Consider the following 22,025-nt stretch of genomic DNA (forward strand, 5'->3'; position numbering starts at 1 on the left):
CCTGTCTCTGTTAATACTCATTTCCAATTTGCTGCCATCCTTTCCTCATGCACATCTCATCACCTTTCTTTACCCACATCCTTCAACTTCCTCCTCTTGCACACCTTCCTAAACTTTGTCACTAACTTCCTTAATCCTTCCTAATTTGACTTGAGTAATCCATGCTATAATTCTTTTTTTAACTACTTTGCATGGGCTTCCATTTTAGTTTAACCTTAAGTCTTTTGAACAGTACATTCTGTATTCTGTATTTTCTCTTATATTCTCTTTCCATATCAAAGATCAGCCAAGCTGTGAAGAAAAATTATATTGAAAGAATGCTTATGTCACATAGTGATGATGTAATACATAGAAAGTGCATGATTTAAGATCTGTATTTGTCCAAATCAGTATTTACATTCTTCATTACATTCTCTTGCTCACATGTATAATTTCAATAACTGCTCATTTTCATGTCTTTGCTGGTCTTTCAATTGAAATGTGAAAATCAACATTCAGAACAGAAATACTCTTTGTCAAACACTGCATATTTGAACTTACACTCACTTTGGTCATGAGAAGGCAAAAAAGATCCAGAGTAAGACTGTACACTGAACTGCAACACAAGTAAAGGAACTCTTTTTAGGTATGTCCTTTTTATAAAACATTTGTATATTTCAATGTGTTACAGACTTTGTATACTGTGTATAAAGTCAGCATTTGTTGCATATGCTTACATACAGTACATAAGTACATGTGTGTGTGTATGAATGAACATACAGAAAATACAAAATTGTACATTATCAAAAGAAAGCTTGTGAGAGTAGAGCTGAAATACAGAATACAAAAGTATTGGAATATTTTGTCTATATATCAAAGGGCCTTATGATGGAGGTAGCCATTGGAATATGTATAGGGGTGTGACTCAGACTGAGTGTGATTAGCCAGCTCAGGTCACGTGACCCAGGGATTCTTTCTTATTTCTTAGCTTCCTCTCAGTGTTTGTAACATTGACTTCCAACTTAACACCAAATTAACTGTTATTAATATCCATAATGACTTTCCTCAGTGTCTAATGTGAATAAATATATTCATAGGATGATTTTAGGTATGAATAGAGTAATATGTAAGATTTCATCTGTTTATATGGAAAATCTACTTAGGTGTCATATCAGTCTTTCTGTGGTAATCTCTGCCTCTCTCCATTTCACCCTTCTCTTTTTATTTTCTCTCTCTTATGCTCTTCCTCTCTCTTCCACCTGATTGGGGTTAATTGTGTTCTTAGTGAATACATTCTACTCTACAGACCAAGAATAAGGATTGCACTAGATTCGAGTTACTTCCCCATTGATTTGACATTATTACAACACAACTTCACTATTTGTGTGGGATACAACTGGTCAGTAGAATGTACCCAAAATCAGTGCAACTGCTGGGTGGACCACTAGCATGCAAAAGGAATGCTTTAATATTCCCACAATCTGCAACAGAAAGATTTGAGCTATTCCCTTCATTTCCTTTGAGTCCTTCAGGAAATACAGCTTCACTTAAGTGTTGTAACTCAAGGTCTACAGCACTTGGCTGTTGATGAGAAGCTTCACCCCTCTCCCAAGCTGTTGGTAACCCCCAGACATCCTTGTTCTGGCACGAGTTGATGTGCCTGATTTGAGTAGTAGTTACACAGGAGGAGCCACAGACAGGCCCAGTCCCAATGACTTCTCAATCTTAAGAATTAGGGACAGGGAGAGGAGAGGGAGAGGTTGAAACCTGGGAGTCTAATCAGGGATCTGTGAGTCAGGTTCCATCATCACTGCCTTGGGGGTTTATAAACAAGAACAAGATCAAGAACAAGAACAAGGTAAAAAATAAGAACAACAACACTTCTTCCCACCATTCCTCCTCTCTTTCTCTCTCTATCTGTCTATTTATTTCTCTCACATATTGATGTATGTATACATGCACACACATATGCATACATACATGAACTACAGTTGTTTTCATTTTACATAGAGTGCAACCACTGCTTTGGTTGGCATTGTCAATGATAGGGCCAGTGGTTTCCAAACTGTGAGTCATGACGACATTTCAACAGCTTTCTGATCTTTGTAGCCATAGCCCCTCACTGCAACTCGAGCATTTACAATATGTTGATACCTATGTTACCTCTGAGCAGGCAATATCATGCAGAACCCATGAAGTATGACCATGTGTTCAAAGTGTTAATGATGAAAATAAAAGTAGGTCCACACATAAGGGGTCTCCTGTTCTGAAGCAAATAGTATTTTCGTTCCAATGGGGAGGGCACTAGTTTGGAAACCATTGCATTAAGCCTAAGATTACAGTTTGAATATCCTTGTGGAGACAAGGACATTACTTTATTAGGGTTAATTATAGTTTTAGAAGTTTCCGGCATTTTTACAGTCGCTAGGATTCGATCAAATGACAGCGAAAGCGTCGGTTGATCAGTTTTCTGGAATCAGGGCTACCAACTTCTTTGAAGCGCGGGAGGCACACTGGAGATCATGCAAACAAACATACAGGTGGAAGGTTGGATAATCCATAGGCAGATAGGTTCCTTGAACCTTCGCACGTTTAACAGTACGCCCAGTGTATAGCCTGCGTTCCGGAAGTGTTGGCAGCCCTATCAACAAATTGCTGGCCGCCCTAAGTTTCCGTTGCCTTTTCGAAAGAAACCGCAGCTACTCTAAAAATCGCCTCAATATTCCATGCCTTCACATTTGAAAGTTTATTCATACTTTGGACTATGTGATTGTTGGTATTATACTAAGAGTCGAGTAGGCCTTGCATTTGAAGATTTGTTCATGCTTGGGTTATGTAATTGTTGGTATTATGCTAAGAGTCGAGTAGATCTTGATGCTGACGAGGGGGCCACATTGCTTCAGCAGAACCGCCAGCAGCAGAGGCGCAGTGTCTTGTTCGAGGAGGTCACCCTACACGTCATCATCTCTGGGCTCCATCTTCGATGTTAACCAACAACAAATCCCACAAGCTCCACACCTTCGTATCCAGTGCTCACAAATAATAAAATATGTGATACGATTAACGTTTTCAACGCATCAGCACAAGAAACGTGATTATTGGCATTGCAGCTTTGAAGTACTAATGCTCATTGGTATTGGAGATTGGAGGGAAATGTTCAGTGCTGCAGACTATACAGTCATTCCAGAAAACCCTCAAGGGACCAAAAATATACTATAAGGACCTGGAAACCAAATTTATTTTGGTGCCATGCTTCTCGTGAAGGATAGTTTTTTGTGTATTTTCTTAAGACTAAAGGACCTGTAAAGGATTAATAAAATTTTAATGTGAAGCTTCTAAAAGAATTCCCAAACCAAAAAGAACCCCCACACATTGTGGTGGTAGTGTATAAAAATTGAAAAGAACAGTGCTGATGGAATGGAGTTGTCAGATCGGCATAGAAGAGCAACAGTAATATAGATTTGTTGCAAATGGATAGAATTGCACATTGCAGCCGGACAGTCTATTGTAACATTGATCCCTCTCGAAGAACTTCATCATCGCCAGGATGAAAACACTGAGTGAAGCAGGTGATAAGAGAAACACCCATACAATACATTAATCTGCATGCCAGTGATGTGCTGTGCGCCTAACAGAAGCTGGGTTGGATTTTGTACTAACACAAGATTTGTGAGGATTTGAGTGTGTTTGCGGAATGCGATTATGGTGTTGTTTATGTTCATGTGGCTTCGAATGTCGCACTGTGGCTTGCTATGTCTTTGTTGTTGTACCCAACGCGGTGGCCAACATAGGAGGACGTTTGGTGTCCTTGTGGTCTGGGAGGACCAGTCAGAGGGCATGACCTTGAACGTGACCTTGAGCAAGAACGGGATTTGTAGAACGTGACCTTGGACTCAGAAACGTTCGGTAGACAGGAGTAGGGTAGAATTAGGTGTTATAGGTTCAATATTCGGAAGTTTCCTGTATCAAAGGTAGACTCCAAATACAAAATTATCCAAACTGGTAAGACTGCCACTAATAGAATGACCTTGAGAAGCCTGGCAAACTTTCCAGAAGTTATTAAGGAAACAAAGTTTGCCAGATTATATTAGGGCCCACGTATGAAAAACACACACACACACACACACACTTTAGGAATACAGGACTGTATGACGTTATTAGACTTCCATTTTGATGTACTGAAAAGTCTATCCATCCCCACAGGTTCCTGATGTAACCATGATGGGCCCTAGTCAGGCCGTCAGCCACGGAGTTGAGGAAGTCCGCGTAGTAACGCGAGCCATGGGAGGAATGGAAGAGCTCGAAGAAAACGGCCATGCCAGGAATGGCCGAGGAGCAACGGTGGCCTGCCTAGCGCTCGAGCCCGGAAAAGCGGCAACGTTGCTTTCCGGGACAGCCAGTCAAGGCATACCGCGAACTTGGTCCAACCCACAAATATCTAGTCATATTCGCCCCGGTCTTGAACCGCCGAAGCTCCACCAGGCCACATTTACAGATTTGACGTACGAGATGGATCTTACCAGAGGTGTAGCGGTGAGGGCATCCAAGGAAGGGACGCCACCTACTCCTGAGCGGAGGCAGAGCATGCCTGACATTGGGTAAGTATTCCGTTTTCTCTCATTGCATCTGTAAGAAATGCACTTATGACTTCCTGTTCACATTCTGAAGGTGACAAGTACCCTGCTGATTAAATGGTATGTATGATGCTGATTTGAACTATTTTGTTATGGCAAATACCATATGATTGTGTTTAAGAACAGCAAAAGGGGTTATGATTTACGATATAAAGTTATTAGATATAATTTGGCCAGTTACTTCATGACAAAGTCATCTTAAATCCATCAAATGGTAGTCATAACTGAGACCCTAAAGTACTTCTATTGCATTAGTGGATGAGTAGTTGTACTCGTGGATGTTAATATGCAAGACAAACAGTAGTATGTTGACTTATTCATCCAGATTTACATAGAACGATAAGGACGAATACGGGTATGTGCATCGCCTTTTGCCTCCACAGGGTTTGCGAAGACGATGACGCGAATGGAGAAGATGAGCCCGTGGATGCCGTCGTCGGTTGCAAGATCGAGTTCAGAGTGCTCGACAAAGACCGCAAGTTCTCGGGCCCGTCCGGCCCAACAACCATTGTAGCTAGTCAGACTCGCGTCGTCTCGAGACAAGAAGTCGCAGGATCGGTTCAAGGGGACGGTGCCCCGAGCACAAGCGTCAAACAACAGCGAAGTATCGAAGGCGTCGTTAATGGAGCGACAGGCAAGACCACATCCCAGCAATCCAGCCCCGGGACTCACCACGAGGAGCGTTCCGTGTACTACGACGCCCCTCCGCCCGAAGACACGGGCCAGAAGGGCGGCGACGGACACGAAGTCTCCCAGAAGTCTTCGGGTAAAGTCCGAGCGAAGAGTGATAAGGAGGAGGACGCTTCCAAGAACGACGAGTCCTTTGAGACGCCGCCGAAGGACGAGAAGGACTATAGGTCTCCGAGGAAGGATGACGCCCGGCACGGCCAGAGGCGGGTCGGGGTGGTCGCTCTGCCGCCCGTCATCGAAGACCACAAGGACCAGGACGGTGAGGTCACGCGGTACGAATCAGCAGCCCATCCCCCCGAAACCAGTCGCTATGAGTCTGCAATGCACGACAACACCGTGGCAGCGCCTCAGGAGTCGTCACGGTACGACACCGTCATGGGTAACCCGCCCGAATCGTCGCGGTACACGGAGGCACGGACACGGCACGACACGATATGCGAGGAGGACAGATCCATGTCTTCGGAGAGGCGGAAGTCGCTGGAATTTGTGCTGGAGGAGAAGATGGACAGTGAGGAGAAGCGGAAGATCTCGGTCATCAATCTCCACGACCTTTCGGCTGCTTTCCAGGCCTCCACTATGATGAATCGTTCCCGAACCGTCACGCCCTCCGTCTCCCCCCGCGGGACGCCGCCGCACAGCGAAAGCTGTGGCGGTAGTGCCAGAAGGAGTAGATCCTCCAGACATCGACGCTCCTGCGAAGACCTTCTTGAAGAAGGCTCTGAAACATCTTCCAAGGCCAGCACACCGCGCCCCTCTGACCTTCGACCTCTGACCTCGAGTTCGCCGGACCAGCAGCAGAGGCCAAATCAACGCCGATCTCCTGGTCAGCAAGACGATTCGCTAGGTAAGAGCCGAATCCCGGTACCAACGTGGTCCAGGTCGGGGAAGGAGTCGGAGGAAGTTCTTCAAGGATCAGGGGCAAGAAGTCCTCGATACACAGATGCTGACCGGGCCGAAGCCGCTCGTCGTATTTCGGTGGCTCTTGCCGAAAAGGTCACTTCGCCTGGCATGGAAGAGGATTCTATTAGCACGAGGAGTCAGTCAGAGAACCAGTCACGAAGGTAGGACTTGTCTTTTTTAGGCTATTAACCTTCCACCCCCCTCCACCACTATTCCTTTCTGTATCTGATGTGTTTTTTAGGAACATAGTAACGTCCCCTCCATTCTTTCCTTCATTACTTAAACTCAAGTGTATCCAGTCGTGTGTGTGTATGTGTGTTTGTTTGTTTGTTTTAACCTTGATCCCAGTTACCCCGTACTTCAATGGGCCGTTTTGGGTTTCATTGGGTCTCTTTGCATCAGACAGCTAGTATCTTTAGTCCCCGTGAGACAAAAGACCCATTTTTCTCGCCACAATAGTATCCCCAGAAATAACCGCAACCCGTTTTCTGTTCAGGTCGAGCAAGGAGCGTGCCTCACCTTCTTCCCTGCGGGACCATCAGCGGTCGGGGAGCCAGGAGGAGGGCAACGGGGACTCGAGTGACCTGGCCGACCTGACCCCAGCCCTGAGGCGGCGGCGTCACGGCGTGGAGAAGTACGTGACGGACGAAGCGCAACTCAATCTCAGATTCCAGCGACGAAGAACGAGACCACTTTCGGACGTCAACCCTCCGCCGTCTTCATTACTACAGTCGAGAACGCGCCAAGGGTAGGGAACCTAATAAGTTTCTTTTTGTAGGTAGCTGGCCAGATTCTCTTGCGTAGTAAGAAACAAGAACGACCACCATCACATCTGTGTTTAAGAATAGAAAATCACATTGCTTAATCAGGCACAAGTCACTAGTCCACTGCTTGGCAGCGTACGTACACCTGATTTAAGAGCTAGATGTTGGTTGTGCCGCCAAAACTACAAAATGCTGCAACCTAACCTAACCTAATCCTTATTCCACTGCTGATATTCGGCGTACTGGGGTGACAATTCTTCAGGTGGGATCTCATGGGGTGACAATTCTTTAGGTGGGATCTCATGGGGTGACAATTCTTCAGGTGGGATCTCATGGGGTGACGCTTCTTCATGTGAGCTTTCTGGGGGTGACAATTCTCCATGTGACCCGATATTCATAACTCCCCGCCACATGGATGTTATTATGTGAATACACTAGATGTGAAAAGCGGTTACAACAGTGCTTCTCAACGTGGGACGTACGCCCCACAGGTGGGCATTTCGGTTTTTCAGATGGGCAATATGATTTTTAAAGGGGAGGGGCAATTGAGGGCAACTGAGAAAGTCTGGGTACAATTTTTTTATTTTTATTTTATTCAATATTCTTTTTTCATTGATGCCTTGTTCTTTTGAAGTGGTTTTAAACCAAGGTTTTATGCTTTTCCAGCTAAAGGGGAGTTTATTTTTTTCAAATGATAAGAATTGTACATCACCACATGGGGGGTGGATATCAGGATTTTAAATGTGATTAGGTGGGGCATAATGGCAAAAAAAAAAAAAAAAAAAAAATGGAAAACCAGTGGACTACAGCATTGTTTGTCCTCGACCACAGACGCCAGCGGGTGTCGATGATAGAGGCGGGATCTGGGGGACGCTACTACGACTCCAGCCGGGGAGTCCCTCATTGTCTCCTGAAGCCCCAACACGAAGAGTCCTCCGAGTCTGAGAGTTCGCATCACCACCGGAAGCCCAGACCTCCTCCGTCAGAACCTCCCAACACTCGAGATGTCGCAGCCAGGTATTTTTTTTTCTTTTTCTATTATATCTTATATGTTTGTTTATTTATTACTACCTCTGTTCATTTATCTGTTTATTATTATTGCATCTACTCATTTATTTGTATATTTAGATGTCGCAGCCAGGTACTTTTTTCTTTCTATTATATCTTATACGTTTATTTATTTATTACTGCCTCTATTCATTTATCTTTTTATTTATTACCACATCTATTCATTTATTTGTTTATTCAGATGTCGCAGCAAGGTATTTTTTCTTTTTCTCTTTCTATTATATTTTATATATTTATTTATTCATCATTACATCTATTCATTTATCTGTTCATCTATTCATTTATCTGTTTATTTATCAGCTTAGCTATTCATTTATCCATATATTTATTAACTTACGAGATGTCACAGCAACGTATTTTTTCTCTTTCTGTTATATTTTGTATAATTATTTGTTTATTATCACATCTATTCAGTTTATCTATTCAACCATTCTCCACTCACCCCTATCTTCTCTCTTCTCCTTATCCTTGGTCGCCCCTTCATGTTCACTCCACCCACCTCTGCCTTCCACACCTTTTACTAATCTTGCTTCACTCATTCTTTCCATGTGTCCAAACCATCCCAATACTCTTTCATCAACCTTATCTCCCAACTCCCTTTCCACCCCCACTCTCCTCCTCACATCCTTGTTTCTCACTCTATCCAGACTAGTAACCCCTACCATACTTCTCAGACATTTCATCTCAAACACATTTAAACTCTTCCTCTCTTATGTTCCATGTTTCTGCCCCATACAGTGCTGTCGGCACAATCACCCCTTTATACAATATCCTCTTAGCATCCATTCCCAAATGTCTATTTCTCATTACACTTTTAACCCCCCAAGGCATTTACTTGCTTCTCTCAATTTACATTCTACCTCCACCTCCATTCCTCCCTTTCTTGCCACATTCGACCCCAAGTATCTAAAGCTATCCACTTCCACCAGTCTCTCTCCCATAATACTCATTTCTAATTTGCTGCCATCCTCTCCCCATGTACATCTCATCACCTTACTTTTACCCATATTGATCTTCAACCTCCTTCTTTCGAACACCTTCCCCATCTCTGTCACTAACTTCCTTCAACCCTCCTCTGATCCTGCTACAAGCGCAGTGTCGTTACCAAACAGCAACAACTGGCTTATCACCCAATTTTCTAAATTTTCTTTAACCATCTCTAATCCCCGGCCCATTACCATTGCGTTTACCTCTCGCACTACCCCATCCATGTATAAATTGAACAGCCAAGGCGACATAACGCATCTCTGGCGAAGCCCCACCTTTACCTCAATCCACCCTCTCCATTTCTAATTATGATATGGGGTCTACTACTCTCGGAAAAAAACTCTTGACTGCTCTTAACAGTTTTCCTCCTATACCATATATCTGAAATACATCCCACAGTGCCTTCCTGACTGCCCTGTCGTAAGCCTTTTCCAAAAGCTCTTGTACAAAGAGTGGAAAAACATATGAGATGCCACAGGAAGATATATTTACAAATATGTGTGTATATTGATACTGTATGCGAGCGCATGTGTATTTGTGTCTACTTTACCTTATTATTGACATTATGTTTTTCCTCGCATCAGCAGTATAAGACGACCCCAAAATTACAAAACTGTCTTTTATTAACTTTTGCTTCGTTTATACCCGAAGATAATGTCATTATTCTTTGATTATACCCGTAGATGACGTCATTACCCGTTTACGTCCGCAGACGACGTCATTACTTTTTGCGTTCGCCCACAGATTATGTCGTTACTCTTTGTTTACGTCCGCAGACGACGTGACGTCATTACTTTTTGCGTTCGCCCACAGATTATGTCGTTACTCTTTGTTTACTTTCGCAGACGACGTGACGTCATTACTTTTTCCTTTCGCCCACAGATTACGTCGATACCGCCCCTTGAGTGCCGATAGCAGTGACAACTACCGACGCCAACACTACAGCGGCACCAGCCATCATCACCACCACCGCACCATATCGCCTGACTGACACCACCCTCCCCCTCTGCCCTCCTGACCAACTCCCCCTCCACCGGCCCCGTGGGGAGACATGGACGCCGCTGACAGCAGTCACAGGGGGGGCGGGGAGGGGGAGGTGGTCAACACTCTCACAGGGGTGCCTTACCCCCATCACGGAGGGGGCAACAGCATCACTTACACTCCAGGACGAGGAATCCTCCTCACCTCTATCTCCTCCTCCGCAGTCCCCACGCTAGCTCCTCCGCCTCCATCTTCTGCTCTGGCCGTCGCCACCTCCGCCCCCTCTTCTTCACCCTCCATCACCACGACTAATACCACCACTACTACCAAATGCTGTGTGTCTTCCTCTGCGTTCCACCGAGATATCCAGGAGGAGGAGGAGGAGGAGGAAGAGGAAGAGGAGAAGAAGGAGGATGGGAAGGTCGACATGAAGGCGTTGGAGCTCCCGGGGAGTAGGCTTCACTTCTAGTCTCCTGTTCGGATCTCCGGAGGATGCGGTTACCACCTGCCGAAGACTTCTTGGTGACGATGATGACGATGATGATGACGACGATGACGATCCTAGTCATGGTCATGAGATGAAGGCAATTGTTGGTGGAATCAACTGACACCAGAGGCAGATGTGTAAAAAGAAAAAAAAGAAAAGAAACAGAGGGGAAAGATGGCGTGAGATGGACGTTCGAGGTAATGAAAAGAGACGTGGTTTTATATAGAGTTCTAGAATGTGTTTTATATAATTCTAGAAGGTCACAGACGAGATCACTGATCGCAGCTCTATTGCACTCACTGACAGTTATAAACAGTCCTAAATAGGGAAGTGCAACTAAGTTCATTTCATGATAATAGATTATATATATATGAGTATATATATGAATATATATATATATATTTCATTTATTATTATCATACCAAAAGTGCTGGAAAGGTACAGTTAGTCAAAGCCTTCTGCTTGTGTGATGATGATGTTGATGATGAACTCTGCTATGTAGAGTTTTGAAAAGGGTTGTTGCTGTGAGACGTGTCTGTTTGTACGCCATCCCCTCTTGCTGTTTACTACTTCGACGTTTAATTTCCCGCCCACCCATTTTTTTTTTTTCAAGTCTGTGTATCTCAAACCATCCATTGACCTCCGTTCGTTCTCTCCGAAGAAGAAGGATGAAAAAAATATAAAGAAAGAAAACGGAAAAAAAAACCTCTAGAACTTTCGCACGTAATCAAAACGGAAATGTTTTGTTTTCTTTAGCAGCCGTCTTTCTTCGACACCGGCTTTGTCCTTGCCCCTCTCCCTCCCCCCTCCCCCCCGCTCCTCCTCACCAGCTCCCCGACTTGAATGTCTAACTCCAGCACCACCACGAAGTCCAGCCAAAGCGAGAGCCACGGTCCTACCCTTGGTAGTGGTGTCAATGCTGTTACTTTAGCTTCTGTCATCACCACCGATACCGCTAACCACCAGCAGGAGTACCAGACTAAGAACGAAGAGGAAAAGCATCTTGTAGACAGAGTCACCGAAGAGAACCTTGGCTTCATTTGTGATAATTGATGAAGTAGATTTCGCGTCCTGTCGTGGAACCCCGGCCGTGACTACGCCACTGATGACATTTATAAATGTGATACAAGAGAAAGAATATAATATACTCGTAAACTATTCCTCCGCCCTATCTTCCTCAACCGCCTACGCCCTCCCTCGATCTCGCCCCTCTCCCCCTTCAGCCGCCTGGTCCCCCCGAACTCCCGAACTCCCCCTCAACCTCTCCCCAGCCGTGGGTGAGCGTGCGGTGATGTTGCCTTGAATTGACAAGGTGCTGTGGTCCCTTTACGATGAGAGTGATGAGTTTTCATGCTCCTCAAAAAAAAAAAAAAAAAAAAAAAAAAAAAAAGCCCATGGTGACTGTACCATTAAATATCATAGTCTCAGTGATGATGGTAGTTCTTACTATCACCACCACTACCACCACTACCACCACCACCACTCGTCACCTCTTAGAGTTGTGTTTTATTCCATTATGGATTGTGGTGGTGGATCAGTTAGATCCAGTTTCTAGCCTGGGCTCTCTTACAGTCGGTTGTGATAAATTATGTCTATGTTTAGTGCAACATTTTAATAGTGATGATATTCATGCTAGTGATGATGATGGTACTTATGATTTGTGCCATTTATATACATACAGTACATACATATATATAACTACTATGCCATGCTCCTCATCTTTATCATTATCATCACTAGCACGAATTTGATATAACTATTTAAGAACAGGAAAAAGATGAGAGTAACAATGGGCTTTGCTGCTCCTTTAGTATACAAGGCCTAAAGTTCTCATTCTCCCCACCCTCGTAGCCTGTAGAACAAAGAACAAGAACAAGAGAACAAGAAGAAGAAGAAGAGGAAGGGATCGGTGACAGCTGAAGATGATACAATTTCCGCACATGCACATTCATGTTGATAGTGTTCCGATTTTCTTTGTACCATCACATTTCTCTCTCTCTCTCTCTCTCTTTCGCTCTCCATATCATACTCATGAAATGAAAAAACGAACTGCCTTCCTGAACTCATGCACATTCCCTTCTCCGTCCTTCGACTTCTTCCTTCCGTGTCTAGTTTTGCCCAAAACACACGTTTAGATTTCAAATCACGAGGCCGCAGACCCCCCCCACTCCACCTTAGCACTCTCAAACACCCCCCACCCCCCCTCGTTCTTCTCTTGCTGTCTGGTAGCACCATCCACTGCAGGCTCATCCTAGCTGGCGACAAAGATTCACAGTCCAAGTGATAACGGATTCAAGTTAATATCATTCCTCAGTTTTCTTTTCAGTTCTTCTGTGAGCCAGGTTGTGTGTATGTGTGTGTGCGTGTGTGTGCACGCGCTCGTGGGCTCGTATGTGCCTATGTGTGCGCATTTGTGCGCGCATATACGCCCAAAAACAAGTACACATACTCGACTCGTCCGCACCAACACACACGTATACATACTCTCGGTTGTGTTCCCTTCTTCGTGTCGACAGAAAATTGTATCGTACGTGTTCTTGGTGCGCCGTGTAGCGCAGCATCGTGCTACCCGAATCTCAGCCAGTTCGCTCACCGAACCCCTGTCTGTCTCCAGCTCCATCTTCATATTGCGTCAAATAGGTCCACCTCTGTTGCAAAAGTAATTCGCACACACACACATCCATACACACTCACATCCACACAAACACACATACATGTATATATATATATATGTGTGTATGTGTATATGTGCGTATATACACACATACACACACACATATACTGTATATATATATATATATACATATATATGTATATACAGCATATATATATATATATATATATATATATATATATATATATATATATATATATAAATATATACGTATACATATATCTATACATATTAATTATATATGGCTGACAGAGTGGACACCCCAGGGGAAGAAGTATCTGGGAATACATCAGAATTACTTCCGATATATACAATATCTCTCCTAAGTGGCCTCCCTTCTCTTCCAATAGGACTTTGGTATTCCGTACCAGGTTAGTTTGTATTCGATTTTATTTACTTGTGCATCATGGGTGAGTGTGTGTATGTATGTATGTGTGTGTGTGTTGTGCGTGTGTGTGTTTTCGGCAATAGACTTATCTTCCCTCTGGTTAATCGCACTTTTTTAGGGGGAACAGGAAATCCCGAAGCCAATCTCCTCGCCACACGGGTGGTTCCCGACCTCCAGTGCCCCGCCCCAATTGTAATGGATGACGAGTGAAGTAGAACATTAACGTCACCACCGTGAGACCTACAGAATTACAGTAATCGGGCTAAGCTTTTGTAGTTTCGTTCTTGAGCCAGAGTTGATCTCACGCCCGGTACGTTTTACTGTAGTAATTGAATCTAGCACACCAACTGAGCTACGACACACACACACACACACACACACGTACACATACACATACACACGCACAAGAAAACATTTGTCTATATTTTCGTGTGGCATTACAGTCGTGTTGTCCTTGTGGTGGTCCGGCATTCTCAACCTTGTGTCTCCCATCAGCTCAAAAGGAAGTCTCTTATGTGACGCTGTTCAGTATCGCTAGCAATTTTCCTTTATTTTCGTTTCTTCGTTTCTTTCTTCCGGCATCACAACTTCCCCACAAGAACTGCTTTGACGGGGAAATGTTGAAAGGCAATGTACAGAAGCACAGAAGAATTGTTTTGTGGTGTTGCTTTGTTACCTTTCGTGAACATGAATCGTGTAGCTTCTGCGTAGTGCACTCTCTTAATTTTCCCGTTTTATATTACGAACGTTGTGTTTTCATGATCATTTAGTGTATCTTTACTACAATCATTGTTTATCTTTATTACATTGACATAGTTCCATGTAGTTTTTGGTTTACATTGTGATGTACCTCACGCACATACTTCCAAATCTTTAACACTTTGAAGCCCAGAGGTATCTTAGAGCTGAATAAAATCGTGTGGTTTTAGCCAGAATAGAATGATTATATTAACCACCATGCTTGGGTTAAAGACACAAGCAGTGCCTCGTCCAGATGCCCCCAGCACAACGTAGTGGCTACAACCACAGGAAGTCATGAGGGGTGAATACTAGTTTGACCAGGGAGACTAGTACTAATACTAGTATTAGTACTAGCAGTTGTATTCTAGCACTACAAGTGGCTGTCTTGTTTCAGTACTTGGTTGTGAGTCGTATTTCCTCCTATTGGTGCTTGAGTGTTTTTTTTTCAGAATCCTAAGGGACATTAATTTTTATAACAAGTCCCTGGAAAGGTCCAGCTGTCCTGGAAATGACAACTGCAAGGGAATGTCCCTCAAACTGTAAGGGATAGTGTCAGTTCCTAGGAACAGTGAAGACGATGCCATGGAAACTCCGATATATATAAACAATTGGTCCTTGCCCTTCCATAGGACCTTACATTTATTATTTCCCCCCCCCCGTCCCAACACGCGGCAGTTTTCTTCGCAACTCTTTGTCAACAGGCTTGAAAGTAACAGGAATGACCATTTGCTCAAGAATGTGGCCATTATTAAAGCATAAGCTGGTCGTAAAAACCAAAGCATCATTCTCTTCGCCCTCCTTATTTTCCTCTTTTTCTTATTTTCCTCCTCCACCTCACCCTCACCCACACACACACCCACACATAGACACAGACACACACACACTCACATTCACACACACATATCTTAGGCGTTCGTCTCAGTTGATGATCCAAAAATGCCCAAGGCGTAATTACACAACTACAAGTCTGTTCTTGCCATAGCATCAGGTTTGCTTGTTCCACAGATATATGCTACCACAACACACATCACAATGATTTGCCAATTCAACAAAGTCTGTTGGAGGCAAGGCCAATTTTGAAAGTGTGCGCATTCAGCTGCTAAGTAACTACGTAAAGCGGGCCGTAGCATCACACTTGTGCACTACGGAACAGATTGGTAGTGTTTGGTAGGAACACTGAAACACCCGTGATATTCGAGCAACTGGGAAGAGTCGGGGATGGCTACCGTTTTAGGATCAGATCCTGTACCACGATCGTTTTTTGTTTTTTATTTTTTCAATAAGATATAGAGTGATCGAGCTTTTATACAGTTTTGATTTTTTAGGAATACTGAAGCTTTTTATAAAGAGTATTGTGTAGAAAGTCAATTTTTTATAGTAATATAAGGTTGGGAGGCACAAGCTGGAATATTCTATATAAGTCGAGCAGTCTAAATGTATTGGAATTTTGGAGTATGCGTCGTATCTACATATACATTGAAGCCAATTTTGCCTAGTTTAATCTGCTTCTTTGTGTGTTTCTAGCTGTCCTTGAATGCTTTCCAATGCAATGTTCATCAACTAAATACATTTGAAGATATTGTCTGTGATTGTATATAAGAAGATAATCTCGTTAGGATTTCCCAGTTTTAGCTCATGGTCGGAGCGTCGAAAATGAAGTGAGTTTGTCGTGAGGGCCTTTGGTTGCTCTTCAGTTGACCACAGGCTGATTTTCCCCGGTGCCCACCAGATGATCTTTTAAGAAGCAAATACTCATGGTGAGGCTTGTGAGTGTAGGATTAGGTATTCATGTTAAGTACTCATACTACGGGTTCATGACACAGAAGTAAGAACAGACAAAACTACAGGAGAACACATTGGTCGACGCGTATTGACGACACATATACGCGCCTCATAAGCCTAACGCAGCGCTTCGAAGCTACTTAACATGGCGTCTCGAAGCCATCGCAAGGACGAGCGCGCGATGGAGCGGGGGCTCAGCCGCCTCCACCGCAAAAACGCTTCTTCATCCCTCCTTCCTGTTCCACTTATCTTTACTGTCTCATAATTTCTAGACAAGTTTGCAACCATCCCGTACCGAACATACTTTGTCTAGAATTTATCGTTTGCCATGTGTACTTAAAAGAAACTGTCGTACCTTTTATTATTATAAATGCTGTACCTACCCTCTCAGTCTGCGGTGGTGTTTGCATTCTTCATATGCTAGTCCGTTGTAAAATGGTCATAATTTATGCTCTTGTTACGGATATATCATTTGCGTTTTTATATAGAAGGATAAACAATGTACTGTCATTGTTCTTGTGTTTAGTGCTGTTTTTTATATTGTGTTGCCAAAATGTAGTTCGTTTTAAGCTCGTTTTATGAAATGGTCCTGTTCAATTCTCTTTCGTGAAATGACAAGGCCACAGACATTGTATATCACTACTGTGCATTCTCCCTTGTGTAAAAGGCGAGGGCTGGACCAGGCGGGAAGTGTCCATTGTGTATAGATGGTAGATCTGAATCAGTGTATAGAGGTCAGAAAGAGTACATGTGGAACGTGCTGACGAAGATGTATTGCTACGTGGCAATGTAGACAATATTGTATACTGAAGGCTAACCGAAAGTTCTCTTGTGAACTTCAGTGAATGTGATCCGATGTTTGTTATTCAAGTGATAGTATACTACGCTCCAGTAAAGGAACATTGTACTATTTCCGAGGGCACTCGCTGCCTTAGAGCGAAGTGGATTGAAATTGTATCATGACGTCACGGAATCCAAGAGGGTGACCTGTCGACATTCTAAAGAGTTTCAAATAGGCCGATCATCCCCCGTTTTCATTGGTTTGCATTGGCATAAGTCTTGTATGATTTTTCTTCATTATTACTGCTATTATTATCATCATTATTATTATTGTTATTATTGTATTATTATTTTCATTATTATTATTATTATTATTTGCACAAGCTCGACAATCCATCCATGCGAAGAAAAACTTAGGAAGGAATTTTGAAGTTCTTCTTGGACATGATTTCTGAAATATCTCCACACCGAACTCTGAAATGTGAAAATAGAAACTTCTGTTTGCGCAGAAATGATACAAATCATACAGTCAATGCGCAGAACTACTACTACCACCACCACCCACTTCTAGTGCTACTACTACTGCTCTTATCATTAATAATACTACAACTACTGTAACAATAATATTGCCTCCAGTAAAATTTGTTCATACTAATTACTTTACTGCTAGTTTTGAAACGATCGATTAATTCACCCACTCTAAATGATCTTACCTAGAAGCTTTACTTTTTTGTACTAAAGTCAACTTACACAATGATAAGTTAGTCATTAATCAAAGCTTTTTATATACAAGGGAAGTGGCATAGATAGACATGAATCTTTGAGATTCGCCCAGTGGAAGAATGCTCAGAACTAAGTTCACTGGAAATCACTGGTATAAAATAGGATTTGCTCGCTTTATACAACTGATTTTTCTGATTTTACAATCATTATTATTATTATTATTGTTATCATACATATAGTTGTACCATAATAAGACTACTGCTGTGCCATATTATTGTTTTGATATTGGAAGCATTGCTGCCACTTCCCCACCTCTCCCATCCCATCCCAGATGAGAATTTTAACCAAAATCCTGCGTTCGATTCCTTACCAGAAGAGGCAATGGCTGCCTCATACCTTTTGTGACCACCACCGGTCTCAGTCGCCCGATCACCCTTTTCAGTCATTTCTTTTCGTTCCTTTTTCCTTTCTCTCTCTCTTTTTCTTTAATTTATTAACACTGGCCATCTGTACTGTAATGTCCAGATTGTATATTTTTGTTCCATGTACTTAGATTGTTATTTAAGATTAAATCATAGCTACGCAATGTGATGTTTCATTTGTCACCCAGTGGAGTATGGGAAAAGAAGAAAACGGAAAACAAACAAGCGTGCATTTGTGTGTGTGTGTGTGATTGTGTACGTGTGTATGCGAGCATGTGCTTGTATGTGTATTCACCTCGGATCTGCAGCAGTCTCTGTCGAGACAGCCAGACACCACCCTACGGCAGTGAGCCCAGAGCTCCTTATTAGCCGATCTCTAGGTAGGTCTGAGACCACTCACACACCACACACCGGGACAGCAAAGTCACAACTCCTTGACTAACGTCCCGTACCTACTCGCTGCTAGGTGAACAGGGGCTACACGTGAAAGGAGACAAACCCAACTTATCTCCGCCCGACCGGGGAATCGAACCCCGGTGTGTGTGCGTGTGTTTGTATGTGCGTACGTGCGTGTGTGGGTGCACGTGTTTGTGCGCGCGTTTGTGTATATGTGATTCACCATGGTCTTGGATCACGTGTTGAACTCATGATCGACAGCTATTTCCCTCCCGGAAGAGAGCTCAAAACTCATATATGGCCGATCTATGGGTGCTGTGACCTTACACGCACACACATACACAATTCAGTTGGAGTAACGAGTCGCAGCTCAGCGGTACTGAAATTATTTCAGCCCTGGGCGGGATTCGAACCCGGACCGCCGTAGTGGCAGCCAGGAACTCTAACCACTGCGCCACGAGGTGTGTGATAAGTGTGTGTGTGTGTGTGTGTGTCTTGATTTATATCAAGCAACCGTATCCAATCCCTAGCCTCTGTTGTTTTCATTGCATTAATGACCACTATGTAAATGGTTTATAATTCTAACTCTTAAATCCACAGGAATCAATACTCTGTTTCTATACAAAATTACATTATGTGGAGATAATTCTCCTTTTACACCAGCATATTCTAGCAAAGACACTTTATGCTCTTTTGACCATCTCAGTTTTAAAAAATTCTCTAACTGAGCCAATATTGGATCTTTATTTGTAATCTCTATAATCAACTGAAAAGAAATATAATCAACATCAGTTATCGGCTGAAAGAAACCTGCACAGCGAAGCTATAGCGATAATCCCATACCACACTTCTGGTCATATGGCCATTTCCCGAAGGTTGAGTGTGGTTTGAATTTTCCGCCAAAATCATCGGAAATTTAAAATTCCCGGCTCTGTGCAGGCATGCGCATTGTCGACCCCACCTCCCCCTCCCTATCCCCTCCCTTCTTACCCGGCTAGCTCGAGCCGGGCGTCGCATCACTTAGATCGCGGAAACGGGACGGAGTGGTTAACTCGCTGCCCACATGGGAGCAGGCGGTCCCGTTTCCTGCTGGTTAATCGTCTGTTAGTTTTATCGCTTTCCGCTTGGCTGCTGGTTTGTCCCATTCTTCGACTTTGATTTTATACGAGCACAATCCGTCCCCGTCTTCGAGCCGTCCCTGGTAAACAACCCGGGTCCTCTCGGAGGACAGGGGACGTGTCTTATGGTACGGAGTGTGGCGCCCCCCAGGGTCATCAGGCCTCTCGGCAGCCCCATACCTCTGACCATCATCGGTCCTCTATTGCCTCACGGTTTGTATCAGGCCCTAGGCGTAGACTTTGACCATATACGATCGCAATCCGTCCCCGTCTCCAGGCCGTCCGTGGTAAGAACCCGGGCCTCTCGGAAGACAGGGGGACGTGTCTTATGGTACGGAGTGTGGCGCCCCCCAGGGTCATCAGGCCTCTCGGCAGCGCCATACCTCCGACCATCATCGGTCCTCTATTGCCTCACGGTTTGTTTCAGGCCCTAGGCGTAGACTTTGACCATATACGATCGCAATACGTCCGTCTCCAGGCCGTCCGTGGTAAGAACCCGGGCCTCTTTGAAGACAGGGGGACGTGTCTTATGGTACGGAGTGTGGCGCCCCCCAGGGTCATCGGGCCTCTCGGCAGCGCCATACCTCCGACCATCATCGGTCCTCTATTGCCTCACGGGGTGTATCAGGCCCTAGGCGTAGACTTTGACCATATACGATCGCAATACGTCCCCGTCTCCAGGCCGTCCGTGGTAAGAACCCGGGCCTCTTTGAAGACAGGGGGACGTGTCTTATGGTACGGAGTGTGGCGCCCCCCAGGGTCATCAGGCCTCTCGGCAGCCCCATACCACCAACAAACATCGGTCCTCTATTGCAGCACGGTTAGTATCAGGCCCTAGGCGTAGACTTTGACCATATACGATCGCAATACGTCCCCGTCTCCAGGCCGTCCGTGGTAAGAACCCGGGCCTCTTTGAAGACAGAGGGACGTGTCTTATGTACGGAGTGTGGCGCCCCCCAGGGTCATCAGGCCTCTCGGCAGCCCCAACCTCCGGTCATTAATGGTCCTCTAACAGCCTCATAGCTTGCTTCGTCAGGCCCTAGGCGTAGACTTTGACCTTATACGATCGTAATCCGTCCCATACGTCTTCGGGTCGTCCGTGGTAAGAACCCGGGCCTCTTTGAAGACAGGGGGACGTGTCTTATGGTACGGAGTGTGGCGCCCCCCAGGGTCATCGGGCCTCTCGGCAGCGCCATACCTCCGACCATCATCGGTCCTCTATTGCCTCACGGGGTGTATCAGGCCCTAGGCGTAGACTTTGACCATATACGATCGCAATACGTCCCCGTCTCCAGGCCGTCCGTGGTAAGAACCCGGGCCTCTTTGAAGACAGGGGGACGTGTCTTATGGTACGGAGTGTGGAGCCCCCCAGGGTCATCAGGCCTCTCGGCAGCGCCATACCTCCAACCATCATCGGTCCTCTATTGCCTCACGGTTTGTATCAGGCCCTAGGCGTAGACTTTGACCATATACGATCGCAATACGTCCCCGTCTCCAGGCCGTCCGTGGTAAGAACCCGGGCCTCTTTGAAGACAGAGGGACGTGTCTTATGGTACGGAGTGTGGCGCCCCCCAGGGTCATCAGGCCTCTCGGCAGCCCCAAACCTCCGGTCATTAATGGTCCTCTAACAGCCTCATAGCTTGCTTCGTCAGGCCCTAGGCGTAGACTTTGACCTTATACGATCGTAATCCGTTCCCCATACGTCTTCGGGTCGTCCGCGGTAAGAACCCGGGCCTCTCGGAAGACAGGGGGACGTGTCCTATGGTACGGAGGGGGTGCCCCCGAGGGTCATCAGGCCTCTCGGCAGCCCCATACATCCGACCAATAATGGTCCTCTAACGCCTTAATGGCTCCCTTTGTGAGGCCCTAGGCGTAGACTTTGACCTTTTCCACTCGTAATCCGTTCCCCATACGTCTTCGGGTCGTCCGTGGTAAGAATCCGGGCCTCTCGGAGGACAAGGGGACGTGTCCTATGATACGGAGGGTGACGCCCCGAGGGTCATCAGGCCTCGGCAGCCCCATACCTTCGACCAATAATGGTCCTTTAACGCCTTATAACTTTCTTTGTGAGGCCCTAGGCGTAGACTTTGACCTTTTCCACTCGTACTCCGTTCCCCATACGTCCTCAAGTCGTCCGTGGTAAGAACCCGGGCCTCTTGGAGGACAAGGGGACGTGTCTTATGATACGGAGGGTGGCTCCCCGAGGATCATCAGGCCTCGGCAGCCCCATACCTCCGAGCTTCAATGGTCTTCTAACGCCTCACGGCACCACCCTCCTTCCAGGTTTCTTAAGAAAAAAAAAAAAAAAAAAAAAAAAAAAATCGCCACCCAACCCTTCTCATGAGCCACAGCCAACCTCTTATCAACTTCACTTGGCTTGAGTTTAAAGATGACTTACCTGATGTTCCACCCCCAAGTAAAACACAAAAGAACTTTAGACTTAGGGAGTCTAGTGTTAGTTAAAATGAGTATAAATTAGTTCAAAGAAACTACAATCATTTAGTGTAATGA

At 44.9% G+C, this 22,025-nt stretch overlaps 1 protein-coding gene across 7 annotated transcripts in view; it reads left to right on the forward strand.

Annotated features, from left to right (window-relative positions):
• Nucleotides 1–11,889, forward strand: part of Asator (tau-tubulin kinase asator) — a 384,867-nt gene extending 372,978 nt beyond the window's left edge. For all 7 annotated transcript variants that reach the window (XM_076200954.1, XM_076200949.1, XM_076200952.1 and 4 more), the window contains 5 exons: nucleotides 4,183–4,577; nucleotides 4,997–6,364; nucleotides 6,700–6,951; nucleotides 7,799–7,984; nucleotides 9,905–11,889. In XM_076200954.1, coding sequence (XP_076057069.1) covers nucleotides 4,183–4,577; nucleotides 4,997–6,364; nucleotides 6,700–6,951; nucleotides 7,799–7,984; nucleotides 9,905–10,013 — 2,310 coding nt within the window. In that variant the 3' untranslated portion in view covers nucleotides 10,014–11,889. The remainder of the gene's footprint in view (nucleotides 1–4,182; nucleotides 4,578–4,996; nucleotides 6,365–6,699; nucleotides 6,952–7,798; nucleotides 7,985–9,904) is intronic.
• The last annotated feature ends 10,136 nt before the right edge of the window (nucleotides 11,890–22,025 follow it).

Source organism: Oratosquilla oratoria, chromosome 17 (genome assembly GCF_046742065.1).
Source record: "Oratosquilla oratoria isolate Oo_2021 chromosome 17, ASM4674206v1, whole genome shotgun sequence".
Classification (NCBI taxonomy): domain Eukaryota; kingdom Metazoa; phylum Arthropoda; class Malacostraca; order Stomatopoda; family Squillidae; genus Oratosquilla; species Oratosquilla oratoria.